This window comes from Acipenser ruthenus, chromosome 5 (assembly GCF_902713425.1).
Source record: "Acipenser ruthenus chromosome 5, fAciRut3.2 maternal haplotype, whole genome shotgun sequence".
Taxonomy (NCBI): Eukaryota; Metazoa; Chordata; class Actinopteri; order Acipenseriformes; family Acipenseridae; genus Acipenser; species Acipenser ruthenus.
Genome location: NC_081193.1, coordinates 77,795,185 through 77,811,714, shown reverse-complemented (window position 1 = coordinate 77,811,714; position 16,530 = coordinate 77,795,185). Strand labels below are relative to the sequence as shown.

Here is a 16,530-nt window from a genome sequence, read left to right as displayed (position 1 = left end):
GAGATGGGTACAGACCTGCCACAGAGGAAGGAGCTTTGCAGCGCTGCTTTCCCATGGGAAATGTGAGGCGTTGGCTTTCAAATGCATGTATCTGCTAGGCTCCCTTTTTTCTTGCATTTTTTAAATTAAACTTTTTACCCTAACAACCCCTGAGTCCCTATGGGTATTATCTGTCGGTATGTACCTATTGCCTTGGGTATGTACCATGATTTTCTAAAGCAACCTTACTTCCTTCATGCTTGGGTAAGGCATTTATATTGGACCCTATTCAAAAGCTGTAACTCTTGAGCTAAAGGTCTATTTTGCCTTTTGTTTGTGCTTCTCTACTGACAGGGTGCGGGGGACAGCTTCGTTGGGGCTCTGGCGTTCTTCATGGCACACCACCCCACACTGCCTCTGGAGGAGATGGCCAGAAGAGCCAATCACATTGCAGCAATAAGCGTGAAGGCAGAGGGAACACAGGGGTCCTACCCATTCAGGAAGGACCTCCCCCAGGAGCTCTTCTAGAGAGGGATCAGTCTCCATGCACATAGACACATACAATAATTTGTAGTGGTTCTTATTGCAATTAGTCAAATACTAAATTATTTTTGGATTTATTATTTTATAACTCAGTGTTACAGTACTTTCACCTGGGTTCTTTATATATATATATATATATATATATATATATATATATATATATATATATATATATATATACACACACACACAGACACACACATATATATATATTTGTTGGCAATACACTGCTGTACACTAGATGGTGCTGGCACTTGCTATTACAAAGACACTTTGGCATATCTATCCCATGTTACATACAGATAGGCAACAAGAACTTTAAAGAACCACAGCATTTGAGTAACTGCAATAATAAGAACCACTCAGAGTGATTGTAAACATCATAAATGGTAAGGGAACAGTGACAAAAATCTAATTTGAAGATACAGATGACTGAACAATAGTGTGCCTTCACAGAGAGAAAGGACTTTGTCAATAGCTGCTTCAAAAACATAACAAAGTCTGGAACACTTATTTTAACTGGCTTTTGTTTTCGAAGAGAATTTCACGATTTCTCTTCTAAACTAATCATTTTCTGCACTTTTAAATTAGGATTGTCCTCTGATTGATCAATAAAAAGTAAATGATGCTCAACCGAACATGTCTCCTGCAGTTGCAACTGGTTCTATATGAAGGAAAGTGTTTGTTTAGTTAAACTTGATTCCCTCCCAAGTTCATGATATTGTGTTTTAGAATTAGGGAAGGTTATTATTTTAGCTTTTGAAAAATGATAACAATCTTTGTCATAGTATTAATTTGCAAATAAATATGGTAACAAACATCATTGAATTCATGAAGTTTCTTTTAGTATTTCTTCGCTTCAGGTTTGAAAAGTGCAACTCCACTTTTCAAGGGAGCTGCACAACATTATTGTTTACAGAACTGCAGAGTGGACTTAATGCAGTAGATTCACTGTATTTAAATACAGTGGTCAAAAGAATAGCCCATATTCAAGCTAAGTAAACATTTCTGCTTGAACTCGTTCAATCCGAATCTTTTTATATGAATAACTTGTTTAATTTTTTTTTTATCTCTATTAAAAAAAAAAAAAAAAAAGGTTTACCTTATGTGTTGTATTTTACTTTTGTTTTCACATACTAATACATTACAGTGCAGTGTATCAAGATACAATAAATGATGATACAATACATGACACAAAACAGTACCTTTTCAGTTTAACATTTAATACAATACTACACCATTTAGGGTTTTAATTTTTGTTTACCATTTAAACATTTCACCTTGAACAGCTTTATTATTACCCTCCCTCCCCCATTAAATTATTAAATTACTTTCTTAAGACTGGGATGATAAAAAAAGACATTTAAACCAGTTCTCCTGTTACAAAATTCAGGAATTCTTTCAAAGAGATCCATTTGTAGTGAATCAAAGTCAGTTTGTGATGATTTGCTGCTTTAGATGGAGCGGATCTTCTTCTTCTCAAAGAAAAGGACATGCTTGTCCACTGTGTAAAGACAATAAAACAAATGAGAAACGGAGTGAATGGATGAACCCCCCAGGACAGTAGGTGGCAGTACAGATCATTTGTAATATGGAATGCGCACCACAGCTTTTCCTTTTTTTTCTTTGTCTTTCTATACATGTTTTTTTTTTGCAAGAATGAAATGAGTTCCCTGAAAGCACCTTAATTCACACCCAATTATTTTATCCCAACTTTAGAATGTACAATGATGTTCCCACACCGCAATAATCCCCACGACAGCTCAGAAGAACAGAGGGTGCCGGTGGGTGTCCTCTAATCTCACAACCAAGCCAACTGCTTCTTTACAACCAGGATCTACAGCAGTTGTAGCTACCTTCCCCTGGATGACAAAGGCCAACCCTGCACGTATCTCCAATGAGCTCACAAGCCACCTGGCCAGTATTGTCCGCTGTAGCATGGTGAGGAGAAACAATCTCTGCCACTTTTGCCTCCCTAACCCATGGAAGCACCAGTGCCAATGATCCTTGTTGAATCCCAAGTGAAGATCAGCCAGGAACCTGCGCTCCCCTTGACTGTATGACTCACCCTTCACACCACTCGTCCGTGCCTTTACTAGGGGAGCCTCCCCATAAGCAGGGATCACTGATGTTCAATCAGTCCGTTCTTCCTTGACCATCTCCATCACCCATACCAAGTGCTCCACCCTCCTCACCTTTGGGGTCATGTTTCCTCAGCACCAGCTTCTCACGCAGCCTGTTCCTCTTGGTGTTAAAGCTGTACCCTGTCCCGGCCGCACTCATCATCTGGACCAGGAGTGTCCTGAAACAGACACAGCGCACTGTCAGACCAGCATTGCAAATCATCACACTGCATCTCTGCAGAGGGTTCATATCCCCTAACGCTGAGGCTCCCAACCTGAGGTCCAAATGTCCCCATAATAATGCAACTGCATCTGTCACACTCCCAAACTGTTAATCGCTTCTCATCACACATCAAAAAACAACAAAACCTACGGCACCTAACAGCATCCTAGTTGCGATTTATCAGCTCTTGAAGATGATTAAATATTTGTCATTGTTAATATGTAACCACATGCTGTCAATTGCAATTACAAAAACGTTTTTCATAAGATTTTAAAATTTAACATTTCTCAACGTCTAATGTTTAGATACTGTTATAGTTTGTAGTACAAATACAGACATTTTTGTGTCTTAAGCTGATAGTGATCTGTAACAATTCTTACACAGCACAGTGCTACCTACCTTGGAAAACAATAGGAACCATTTAAAGGTCTCCACACGCCGGACGGGATGCGACAAGCGAATGTGTCGTAAGACAAAAAAAATAAAACATGCAGTTTTGATACAAGACATTCGCACTGCCTGCGATGCGATGGGCGACACAAGCAATGCGAAACAAATAGGATTGGTTCCTAAGTTTGTGATTTTGTCGTGCGGCAGCTAAGGAACTGACCAATGAGGAACAGCTTCCCTTGCGTGCCTTCAGTAAACAATGGCAGAAGAAAAGATCATTCTTGCGGTATCAAAATACCTGGAGCTGTACAATAAAGAACACAAAAATTATAAAGACACTGCAATGAGGGAGAATATCTGGGAGTACATTTACAGGGAACTGGATATAGCTGATGTGTATGATTTGTTTACCTTTACTGAAATAAGTATTCTGAAAAGCTAGTATGTATTTTACATTTTTATTAGCTGTACAACAGGACTAACATATGTGTGATTTTTTTACCAGCTGATGATACAATTAGAGGAGACTCGCCTATCAAATCGTGTCAAACACTAAGAACTAAAATATAATTAGTATTTAATTATAATGTTGATACTTTTCTTGCTTTTGTTATTTATCATCTCTGGATGCTTTACATTACATTGATTTACATGTGATTAAATACATAACCTTTACAGTAAAACAAATAAAACATCAAATATGGTTTAATTACTATATATATATATATATATATATATATATATATATATATATATATATATATATATATATATATACACACTGTATAGTACTGTGCAAAAGTTTTAGGTAGGTGTGAAAAAATGCTGTGAAGTAAGAATGCTTTCAAAAATAGACATGTTAATAGATTATATTTATCAATTAACTAAATGCAAAGTGAGTGAACAGAAGAAAAATCTAAAACAAATCCATATTTGGTGTGACCACCCTTTGCCTTCAAAACAGCATCAATTCTTCTAGGTCAGGGGTGTGCAATCCTGGTCCTGGAGGGCCGGTGTCCCTCCTGGCTTTTGTTCCAACTCTGCTCTAAATTACTTAATTAGACCAATAATTGGTAATAATCAGTACAATTAAGTAATTTAGAGCACAGTTGGAACAAAAGCCAGGAGGGACACCGGCCCTCCAGGACCAGGATTGCCCACCCCTGTTCTAGGTACACTTGCACAAAGTCAGGGATTTTTTTAGGCATATAGTCAGGTGTATGATTAAACAATTATACCAAACAGGTGCTAATGATCATCAATTCAATATGTAGGTTGAAACACAATTGTTAACTGAAACAGAAACAGCTGTGTAGGAGGAATAAAACTGGGTGAGGAACAGCCAAACTCAGCTAACAAGGTGAGGTTGCTGAAGACAGTTTACTGTCAAAAGTCATACACCATGGCAAGACTGAGCACAGCAACAAGACACAAGGGATTTATACTGCATCAGGACCGTAGACGCAGTGGTCGGCCAAGGAAACTTACTGCAGCAGATGAAAGACACATCATGCTTACTTCCCTTCGCAATCGGAAGATGTCCAGCAGTGCCATCAGCTCAGAATTGGCAGAAAACAGTGGGACCCTGGTACACCCATCCACTGTCCGGAGAAGTCTGGTCAGAAGTGGCCTTCATGGAAGACTTGCGGCCAAAAAGCCATACCTCCGACGTGGAAACAAGGCCAAGTGACTCAACTATGCACGAAAACACAGGAACTGGGGTGCAGAAAAATGGCAGCAGGTGCTCTGGACTGATGAGTCAAAATTTGAAATATTTGGCTGTAGCAGAAGGCAGTTTGTTTGCCGAAGTGAAGCATGGTGGAGGTTCCTTGCAAGTTTGGGGCTGCATTTCTGCAAATGGAGTTGGGGATTTGGTCAGAATTAATGGTCTCCTCAATGCTGAGAAGTACAGGCAGATACTTATCTATCATGCAATACCATCAGGGAGGCATCTGATTGGCCCCAAATTTATTCTGCAGCATGATAACGACCCCAAACATACAGCGAAAGTCATTAAGAACTATCTTCATCGAGTCTGTCTGGGATTACATGAAGAGAGAGAAGCCACTGAGGCTGCCTAAATCCACAGAAGAACTGTGGTTAGTTCTCCAAGATGTTTGGGCCAACCTACCTGCCGAGTTCCTTCAAAAACTGTGTGCAAGTGTACCTAGAAGAATTGATGCTGTTTTGAAGGCAAAGGGTGGTCACACCAAATATTGATTTGATGTAGATTTTTCTTCTGTTCACTCACTTTGCATTTTGTTAATTGATAAATATAAACTATTAACATGTCTATTTTTGAAAGCATTCTTACTTTACAGCATTTTTTCACACCTGCCTAAAACCTTTGCACAGTACTATATATATATATATATATATATATATATATATATATATATATATATATATATATATATATAATATACAGTGCCTTGCGAAAGTATTCGGCCCCCTTGAACTTTGCGACCTTTTGCCACATTTCAGGCTTCAAACATAAAGATATGAAACTGTAATTTTTTGTGAAGAATCAACAACAAGTGGGACACAATCATGAAGTGGAACGAAATTTATTGGATATTTCAAACTTTTTTAACAAATAAAAAACTGAAAAATTGGGCGTGCAAAATTATTCAGCCCCTTTACTTTCAGTGCAGCAAACTCTCTCCAGAAGTTCAGTGAGGATCTCTGAATGATCCAATGTTGACCTAAATGACTAATGATGATAAATAGAATCCACCTGTGTGTAATCAAGTCTCCGTATAAATGCACCTGCACTGTGATAGTCTCAGAGGTCCGTTTAAAGCGCAGAGAGCATCATGAAGAACAAGGAACACACCAGGCAGGTCCGAGATACTGTTGTGGAGAAGTTTAAAGCCGGATTTGGATACAAAAAGATTTCCCAAGCTTTAAACATCCCAAGGAGCACTGTGCAAGCGATAATATTGAAATGGAAGGAGTATCAGACCACTGCAAATCTACCAAGACCTGGCCGTCCCTCTAAACTTTCAGCTCATACAAGGAGAAGACTGATCAGAGATGCAGCCAAGAGGCCCATGATCACTCTGGATGAACTGCAGAGATCTACAGCTGAGGTGGGAGACTCTGTCCATAGGACAACAATCAGTCGTATACTGCACAAATCTGGCCTTTATGGAAGAGTGGCAAGAAGAAAGCCATTTCTTAAAGATATCCATAAAAAGTGTCGTTTACAGTTTGCCACAAGCCACCTGGGAGACACACCAAACATGTGGAAGAAGGTGCTCTGGTCAGATGAAACCAAAATCGAACTTTTTGGCAACAATGCAAAACGTTATGTTTGGCGTAAAAGCAACACAGCTCATCACCCTGAACACACCATCCCCACTGTCAAACATGGTGGTGGCAGCATCATGGTTTGGGCCTGCTTTTCTTCAGCAGGGACAGGGAAGATGGTTAAAATTGATGGGAAGATGGATGGAGCCAAATACAGGACCATTCTGGAAGAAAACCTGATGGAGTCTGCAAAAGACCTGAGACTGGGACGGAGATTTGTCTTCCAACAAGACAATGATCCAAAACATAAAGCAAAATCTACAATGGAATGGTTCACAAATAAACATATCCAGGTGTTAGAATGGCCAAGTCAAAGTCCAGACCTGAATCCAATCGAGAATCTGTGGAAAGAACTGAAAACTGCTGTTCACAAATGCTCTCCATCCAACCTCACTGAGCTCGAGCTGTTTTGCAAGGAGGAATGGGCAAAAATTTCAGTCTCTCGATGTGCAAAACTGATAGAGACATACCCCAAGCGACTTACAGCTGTAATCGCAGCAAAAGGTGGCGCTACAAAGTATTAACTTAAGGGGGCTGAATAATTTTGCACGCCCAATTTTTCAGTTTTTTATTTGTTAAAAAAGTTTGAAATATCCAATAAATTTCGTTCCACTTCATGATTGTGTCCCACTTGTTGTTGATTCTTCACAAAAAATTACAGTTTCATATCTTTGTTTGAAGCCTGAAATGTGGCAAAAGGTCGCAAAGTTCAAGGGGGCCGAATACTTTCGCAAGGCACTGTATATAGTGCCTTGCAAAAGTATTCAGACCCCCTGACCAATTCTCTCATATTACTGAATTACAAATAGTACATTGAAATTTTATTTTAAAACACTGAAACTCAAAATCAATTATTGTAACGTGACATTGGTTTTATGTTGGGAAATATTTTTAAGAAAAATAAAAAACTGAAATATCTTGCTTGCATAAGTATTCAACCCCCACACATTAATATTTGGCAGAGCCACCTTTCGCTGCAATAACAGCTTTAAGTCTTTTGGGGTAAGTATGTACCAGCTTTGCACACAGTGTCGGAGTGACTTTGGCCCATTCTTCTTGGCAGATTTGCTGCAGGTTGTTCAGGTTGGTTGGACGACGCTTGTGGACCGCAATTTTCAAATAGTGCCACAGATTCTCAATGGGATTGAGATCAGGACTTTGACTGGGCCACTGTAGGACATTCACCTTTTTGTTCTTGAGCCACTCCAATGTTGCTTTGGCCTTGTGCTTGGGATCATTGTCCTGCTGTAAGGTGAATTTCCTCCCAAGCTTCAGTTTTTTAACAGACTGAAGCGGGTTCTCTTGCAGTATTTCCCTGTATTTTGCTCCATCCATTCTTCCTTCAATTTTAACAAGCTGCCCAGTACCTGCTGATTATTATTATTATTTGTTTATTTAGCAGATGCCTTTATCCAAGGCGACTTACAGAGACTAGGGTGTGTGAACTATGCATCAGCTGCAGAGTCACTTACAGCTACGTCTCACCCGAAAGACGGAGGACAAGGAGGTTAAGTGACTTGCTCAGGGTCACACAGTGAGTCAGTGGCTGAGGTGGGATTTGAACCGGGGACCTCCTGGTTACAAGCCCTTTTCTTTAACCACTGGACCACACAGCCTCCTATGATGAGAAGCATCCCCACAGATTGATGCTGCCACCACCATACTTCATTGTAGGGATGGTGTGTCTTGAGGCATGGGCAGTGTTAGGTTTGCGCCACACATAGCGCTTTGAGTTTTGGCCAAAAAGCTCTATCTTGGTCTCATCTGACCACAAAACCTTTTACCACATCGCAGCTGGGTCACTCTCATGCTTTCTGGCAAACTCCAGACGTGCTTTCAGATGGTACTTTTTGAGTAACGGCTTCTTTCTTGCCATCCTCCCATACAGGCCAGTGTTATGCAAAGCTCTTGATATGGTTGACTGGTGCACCATTACCACTCCCAGCCACTGAACTCTGTAGCTCCTTCAAAGTGATTGTTGGCTTCTCTGTGGCTTCTCTCACAAGTCTCCTTCTTGTTTGAGCGCTGAGTTTTAAGGGACAGCCTTTTCTTGGCAGTGCCTGGGTGGTGTGATGCAGCTTCCACTTCCTGATTATTGATCCAACTGTGCTCACTGGGATATCCAAACACTTGGATATTATTTTGTACCCTTTCCCTAATCTATGCATTTGTATTACTTTATCTCTAACTTCTGTAGAATACTCTTTGGTCTTCATTTTCCTTCAGATTCACAGCCTGACCAATGATCCTTCAACAGTGGGGTTTTTATCCAGAAAATGTGACAGCAACTTTAATGGTTCACAGGTGGAGGCCAATGGTAAGGTAATTGTGTCCTCGTTAGGGCAATTTCTTTCATCTGTGTAAACTGGGACACTTCCACAGCACAGGGGTTGAATACTTATGCAAGCAAGATATTTCAGTTTTTTATTTTTCTTAAAAATATTTCCCAACATAAAACCAATGTCACGTTACAATAATTGATTTTGAGTTTCAGTGTTTTAAAATAAAATATCAGAACGAAATTTCAATGTACCATTTGTAATTCAGTAATATGAGAGAATTGGTCAGAAGTCTGAATATATATATATACACACACACACACAGTCAAACCACCTGCAACCACCTGGTCTAAGTTACCACTTTCAATTCTTCCCAATGACATTTGTGCTTTTATTTAACTGTATTAAGCAACCACATGTCTAACGTGACCAGCGACCACAATTCACTTACCCAGCAACGGGTTCAAACCTGTATTAAAGCACCCTTACACAGGGCTATTGTTATAAGAAAAATATGGTTTGAAATGGTACGTCCTAAATTCAAAGGAATACGGTAACCATTTTAGCTGTCTTTTATCCATGATCAATAAAACAACAGCGCTCTTTTGTAAAGGTAAAGAGAAAACATGGAGAAACAAAAGGTCCTCCCTAGATGATAGAATTAAAGTTTCTGAAAAATTTGGCACTAGAAAGACGCAGATAATTTTGAAACGGAAAGAACTAGGCATGTTGGTTTTTATTTATTTCAATATCTTAATTAAACTGTTAATTACTAAACAAAGTCACTTATTTTTACCTTGATGTCCTGATTGACTTGCTGATTCTGTTTCACCTTCTTCATTATTCGAACACCAAGCATTTTGTTACCTACTTTCCAGGCAGGTAGCAAATCCTCACTACTGCCTTAAAGTTAACTTCTAACCCTGATATTATATATATTTTTTGTTGCTACTTTCTGTTATATGGAATGTAATAAACAAGTAGTAAAATGGTTAGTTATTTTCACCTTCATTTTACAACACCATTTCCACGTTTTTTTATTTGCAGTGTTTAAAGTTTAAATTTCAGTTTTCGTTTGCTTGTTCAGCTACAAAAAGGCACGAGTAAACCTTGTGTTATTAGTTTATGAAAACGTGTCTATGGCCACTATTTACTGTGAAGAAACGACAATGGCAAGGAATAAAACATAAATAGCTGTGTCAACTTTATGTACTATTTATTTCGGGAATAAACAAAACAACGTTTAACTTGAACTGTTATTTGGCATCCTTTGTTTGCCATCCATATTTGTATGTTATAACATCGTCACTGGTGTTAAAGGTATTGTCGCAGCAAAAATACAATTTTATCGCCGGAAAAATCGCATCGCCCGTTGTGTGGAGACCTTTAGTGTTCAATAATAAGGGGCCACCCAAGGCATGTGTTATTATTATTTATATTTAAGCGTTCATAATAATAATAATAATACATATTAATAACAATACTTACTTTGATTTGCTCTTGGCCACTGTTTTTCACATGAAAGAAAAAAGAAAATGTATTTTTTTTAGCCTTCATAAATGCACTTATAATCAGTTTAATCAAAAAGTAACTGCAGTACAGTAGTCTCCAGCTAAGAGAACACCCATTGGGAAGCAAACAAAGTGTTCTCTAAGACAGAGTTAGCCACCACAATATGAATCAATAATTAAATAAATAAATATGTATTACTTGTCATGACGCACATGCATCAACATATGAAATGTACTGAATATGTATATTAATAAAAACAACAATAGGCAAGTGTATGTTAATAAACTATAATAATAAAGTAACAGACACTAACGTTAATATCAGCAGCAATATACAAGACATACACATTAATTAACAGAATGGTGAAGCAACTCACCAGAACGGGAAACACCAAATTGTTTGGCGACTTGTGTCTGATTCAGGTTTTTTTGTAGCAAGAGAAACAGCAGCGCATTTATAGAATACAAAACGAGTCAATGATATGACGGCAGTTCTGGAAAGATTTAACAAGCTAAAACAACCAATCAGGCGAAGTGTTCTCTATGTCGCACATACAACTGCCACAGTCAGACAACAGTATACACATAAAACAAAAGCAGCAATTTTAAAGTTACATTAAAACCCACTAAGAAAGCCATTTTATAAAAGTGCATTTTTAGTCTTGACTTGAAAACTGTAACGGTCCCAGCTTCCCTGACAAACGAAAGCTGTGTTGCTTTTGTTGACCCTAGGAATAACCAGCAGCCCCGCATCCTGTGATCTCAGAGTGCGGTTTGGAAGATACAGGGTCAGTAACTCCTGCAAATAACTAGGTGATAATCCATTCAGGGCCTTGTAAGTTAACAGCAAAATCTTAAAATCAATTCTACACTGCACAAGGAGTCAGTGTAAAGAGGCTAAAACAAGGGTAATATGTCCACTTTTCATGGTTTAATTCTAGCAGCGGTATTCTGAACAAGCTGCAAGCGGGATACCACACTTTTTGGGACACCAGAAATAGTGCATTACAATAATCAATTCTAGATGAAACAAAAGCATGCATTAGTCTCTCGACATCAGAAACGTAAATAATTGGTCTAAGTTTGGCTATTTCTCAAATGGTAAAAAGATACTTTAGTAACTTCCCTAATATGAGTCTCAAATGACAGATCAGGATCAAAGATGACCCCCAAACTCTTCCCACATTTCCTTTTAGTTGGTTATGTGAGCCCACTAGCATAACCCCTGTTTTATCTGAATTCAACATTAGAAAATTCTGTGACATCCAATGCCTGATGTCTGTAAGGGAAGTAGCTAATAACACCCAGGCATAAGAAATTCCTGGCTTTAGGGACAAATATAGCTGGGTATCATCAGCATAGAAATGGAAGTTCACTCTGAGTCTGTGGATAACTTCACCTAACGGTAGCATATATAATGAAAACAGCTGATAGTGCCGATTTTTATCTATCTATAAAATACGTACTGAATACCTCGTGTACAAGACAGTGTAAGAGAAGTGCTATGGTTGAAACATACAAAATATACGCCAGCATCAATTACGTGTAAATAAACAATGTGTTTATTATTATTTAAATTATAAAAACATGATTACTGTTCTACATAATGTATTTTTAAATTACATATGAATGTTTTAATCCATGTATATGGCTTACCTGTAAAATAATAGCATTTTCAATAAAATATAAACGAGTAGTAATGGTGACGTCACCAGTAAATTATGCAAATTAGTACCATCGAAGGTTCGAACCTTCCTTCGGTAATGTGTTCCGAACCTTCGAAGGTCAAAATGTACCCTTCGTTGCAGCCCTAAACTGTACGCTAATTAATTAATTGGACCAATTAAGCTTCTAATAAGCATTGAATTGGTCCAATTAAGTAATTTAGGGTACAGTTGGAACAAAAACCAGGAGGGACACTAGCCCTCCGGACCAGGATTGGAGACCCCTGGTCTACAGCAGGGGTCTCCAACCCTAGTCCTGGAGAGCCTATGGGTCTGCTGGTTTTCATTGCAACCGAGTTCTCAGTTACTTTTTTGCACCAATTATTGCCTTAATTAGTCAAGATTAACAGGTGTTCCAGATCTTTAGCCACTGATGATGTAAAGACACCTATAAAACCTACAGGGCAGGGGCTCCCCAGGACCAGGTTGGAGATCCCTGGTCTACAGTATCAAAGGCAACACTTAGAATAGATCAAGATTCAGAATTAATACTGATGGAAAGCCCAAGTCAGGGCTTATCAGAAGAAACCATATCTGCTAATAATACAGTTGACTGTTGTTCTAAAAGAACAACAAAGAAATGCAGAAACATTGCAAAATAGAATCCAATTGCACATCTCTAGGGTAACGTTGAAAAAATGGAATGTCTCTAGGCCATTCCACTTAATTGCAACAGTTGTTGCACTGAATCAGTCATCCATATCAGATTACTGGCAAGTTCCTTTCTTTGTATAATCTACAGTTTCCCCAATTTAATTCCTTAATATCAGATGTTATGATTTCCTGTTGTTGTCTCTGCTTAGGTCATTATTTGCCAAGCTTAACTATTAATAGTCAAATATATATTTGTCAAATGCTTTGACTAGAAGTTTTTTTTTTTTCAGTATCTTCTTAATTGAAGTCTTTATTGGAATATTAAGTAAGCATGGCAAATAATGATCTAAGCAAACCTCTTGTAACTGCAACTAAGGACCAGGCCAGAGCGGATACGGTTTCTTCTCACCTAGCTTTGTGTAAAAAAAGAAAATGCTGAGACTAACAAATGCAGGAAGTAAAGAAAAACAAAGACACTGTACAACTTCTAAACAATCGGTTTAACACATAAATAGTGGTCTACAGTTTTGGTCCGTTTTTACTTGGGCACTGTTTTATTTGTTTACAAACTGAAGTCTATGACCCAAGTCCAAATGAATAATTAACAGTTAGTCTAGTACATCAATCCATCCCTTCACCTTAGCGTTGAATGACGTGATTATTATGGAAGATGAAGTAGGCTGTCACTTTATTTAACACACCTGTCAGTTTAGGAAGTTAAAGGTCATGATAATGCCAAGTTGCTAAAAGCTGCACCATCTTGTTTGGAACTTGCTGAAATTAGCTGACTGTGCATCTACTTTTAGTCTGGTCACTTATTTATTTTTACAAACGACCATTAAATCTTGGTTAGAATCTTGTGCACATAAATTACTTTTAAAAGACTGTCAAAGACAGGGGTTGGGGTTGAAAACAAACATCTTCTATAACACTGCCAATAGGCTGTTCCTCATTGAAACAAAAACACCTGACAACCGAGCACCCTTTATCATCATCTGTTATCTAGACCTTTGAAACTGTGACTTTCAACGGGGAGACGCAAATGTTATATATCATATGAGTTATCAAACGCCGTATGTGTCTGACAATTTACACAAACGTTTGCGTTATAACGTTTTTGTTTTGTTGTCCAGTGTCAATTACAGTACTCTGTGCATTTGACAATTTACACAAACTTGTTATAACGTTTTTTTGTTTGTTTGTTTTGTTGTGTCAATTACAGTACTCTATGCATTTCATCATCATCATAATAATAATAATAATAATAATAATAATAATAATAATAATAATAATAATAATAATAATAGTACCGCAGTTTTTTTTTTAAACTATTTATAAGGTAATCGGAAATTAAATGACTGGATACAATTTGGGGGATTTTGCAGTACATGAAAACAAGTTACGACGTGTCTTTAAATTGCCATCAGAAAACAGTAAGTGATGTAAACTAAACTTGACTGCTCGTGCATTCTTATTCAAAGTGAAATATGTCTATTGTTTGCGCTAGTTAGGAATATATTAATATATTGAAAAAAAAGTGTAAAAAATACACATTAAATGTCACTATTGTATTAATTTGAATACGGGTAGGTGATAGCCGGTAAAATGCAGTACAATAACGTATCCATGTGCGGGCTTAATAATGACGTCATTAAAATAAACCTAAAGCTCACTTAAACGTGGTATTATTATTATTGTTATTTTTTGTAATGTGGTAGGTAGAAGTGAATTTTGCTGTCTACTCACAGTTTACCGACGTCAGAAACATGTTTCCAGAAAAAGGAGCCTGCACATCGTATGTCACATTGAGTATATGCAGCACAACTACTTCCGGTTTAAACTAGGCAGTTGTGCATATGGAACTTAAGATCTTTCCTTTTAAATGACATTCAACCGCAGGTTTACCAGACGTTCCGGAAAACTGGTAACCTTACTCTACCTTTGAATGTCCATTAGGAGCTATTTCCCTTCGCTTGCCCATGCAACTGTCCTGTAGTAAAGAAGGGTCAACACAACTATTTTGATTAAAGGTGGACTATTGACTTGTCAATGGGTTTAAATAGACTGCAAGGGCTGTAGTCTGCACAGTTTTCTATGATACTATTTATTCAGGTTTTTAGTTCTCGTAAACTAAACTCATTTGAGGTTACATTTTTCTTGGCCCTATAAGAACTCCCTGGCCATCGCTATGGTGCTTTTACAGTGCCTTGCATAAGTATTCACCCCCACCCCTCCTTGGACTTTTCCACATTTTGTAGTGTTACAACCTGGAATTAAAATGGATTTAATTGAGATTTTTACCATTTGATTTACACAACGTATTTAACACTTTGAAGGTGCAAAATATTTTTTATTGTGACACAAAAGTTAATTAAACAAAAAAAAGACATTTGTTGGTTGCATAAGTATTCACCCCCCTGAGTCAATACTTGGTAGAAGCACCTTTGGCAGCAATTACAGCTGTGAGTCTTTTTGGGTAAGTCTCTACCAGCTTTGCACATCTGGATCCTGCAATTTTTGCCCATTCTTCTTGGCAAAATTGCTCAAGCTCTGTCAAGTTGGATGGGGACCGTTGGTGAACAGCAATTTTCAAGTCTTGCCACAGATTCTTAATCGGATTGAGGTCTGGGCTTTGACTGGGCCATTCTAAGACATTCAGGTTCTTGTTTTTAAACCACTCCAGTGAGGCTTTGGCTGTGTGTTTAGTGTCATTGTCCTGCTGGAAGGTGAACCTCCGCCCCAGTCCCAGGTCTCTTGCAGACTGAAACAGGTTTTCCTCTAGAATTTCCCTGTATTTGGCTCCGTCCATCTTGCCCTCAATCCTGACCAGTTTCCCAGTCCCTGCCGATGAAAAGCATCCCCATAACATGATGTTGCCACAACCATGCGTCCGGGTTATAGTTGTCCCATGGACGGTTTCTCCCATCTCAGCTGTGGATCTCTCCAGCTCCTTCAGAGTTACCATTGGCCTCTTGGTTGCTTCTCTGACTAATGCCCTCCTGTAACAGGGCAAGCAGCCCTGTACAGTATTTGTTTGTTTTATTTTAGAACGTGGTCCCCCTCCGGCCGTGTTATTTTGTGTTTGTTTGTTTATTTATTTATTGTGTTTTAGGACGGCGAAGCGCCGCGTATATTATTATTTATGTATGTGTGACGGCGTAGCCGTTGATTAGAAAACTCGTGCAGAAGGTGGCCATCTCCCGAATTAATTAGGTGATTTAATTTGTTGCTAATCGGGAGATGGTCACCTGTATAAAAAGTCTGCAGCGCTCCAGCTCGGGGTGGTGGTGTAGTGAGAGTGAGAGAGAGAGAGAGAGAGAGAGAGAGAGAGAGAGAGAGAGAGAGAGAGAGAGAGAGAGAGAGAGAGATTGAGATTGAGATTGAGATTGAGATTTAAATTTAAGAATAAGTCCAGGAACAGTGACGGCTACAGCTCAGCCTGACCTGGACCAGTTATTGTATTTCTTTTTTGACTTGTTTTTTGTTTAACTGTTTATTTTGCTCGGTGAGCACAGGTTTCTCTTTTTGTTAAAACATTTGGTTTATTTTTGTTGTATTTTGAATAAAGACGGCGCAAACGCCATTTCACTCTACCTGCGGTATCCTTTTCCAGTTCCTGCTTCTGGCCTGACGTCATCACACATGCCATCCTGTCACACCTCCTTACCTGGTCACTGAGTTTTGGTGGACGGCCTTCTCTAGGCAGAGTCGCGGTTGTGCCATATTCTTTCCATTTTTTAATAATGGATTTAACGGTGCTCCGGGGGATGTTCAAAGTTTGGGATATTTTTTTTATAACCCAACCATGATTGGTGCTTCTCCAGAACTTTATCCTGGACTTGTTTTGATAGC

The 16,530-nt window shown here is 38.5% G+C and overlaps 2 protein-coding genes across 6 annotated transcripts in view; one reads left to right on the top strand and one right to left on the bottom strand.

Moving 5' to 3' along the window:
• Positions 1-1,342, top strand: part of rbks (ribokinase) — a 29,051-nt gene extending 27,709 nt beyond the window's left edge. For all 5 annotated transcript variants that reach the window (XM_059024551.1, XM_059024553.1, XM_034003587.3 and 2 more), the window contains one exon: positions 334-1,342. In XM_059024551.1, the coding sequence (XP_058880534.1) occupies positions 334-507 (174 nt within the window). In that variant the 3' untranslated portion in view covers positions 508-1,342. The remainder of the gene's footprint in view (positions 1-333) is intronic.
• Positions 1,343-1,724: 382 nt separating this feature from the next.
• LOC117402450 (large ribosomal subunit protein bL33m) lies at positions 1,725-14,537 on the bottom strand. Its single transcript, XM_059024555.1, has 4 exons — positions 14,425-14,537; positions 10,338-10,356; positions 2,718-2,824; positions 1,725-2,026 (listed from the first exon to the last, which is right to left on the bottom strand). The coding sequence occupies exons 1-4, from the start codon at positions 14,444-14,446 to the stop codon at positions 1,977-1,979; spliced, it is 198 nt and encodes a 65-aa protein (XP_058880538.1). The 5' UTR covers positions 14,447-14,537; the 3' UTR covers positions 1,725-1,976.
• Positions 14,538-16,530: the final 1,993 nt, after the last annotated feature.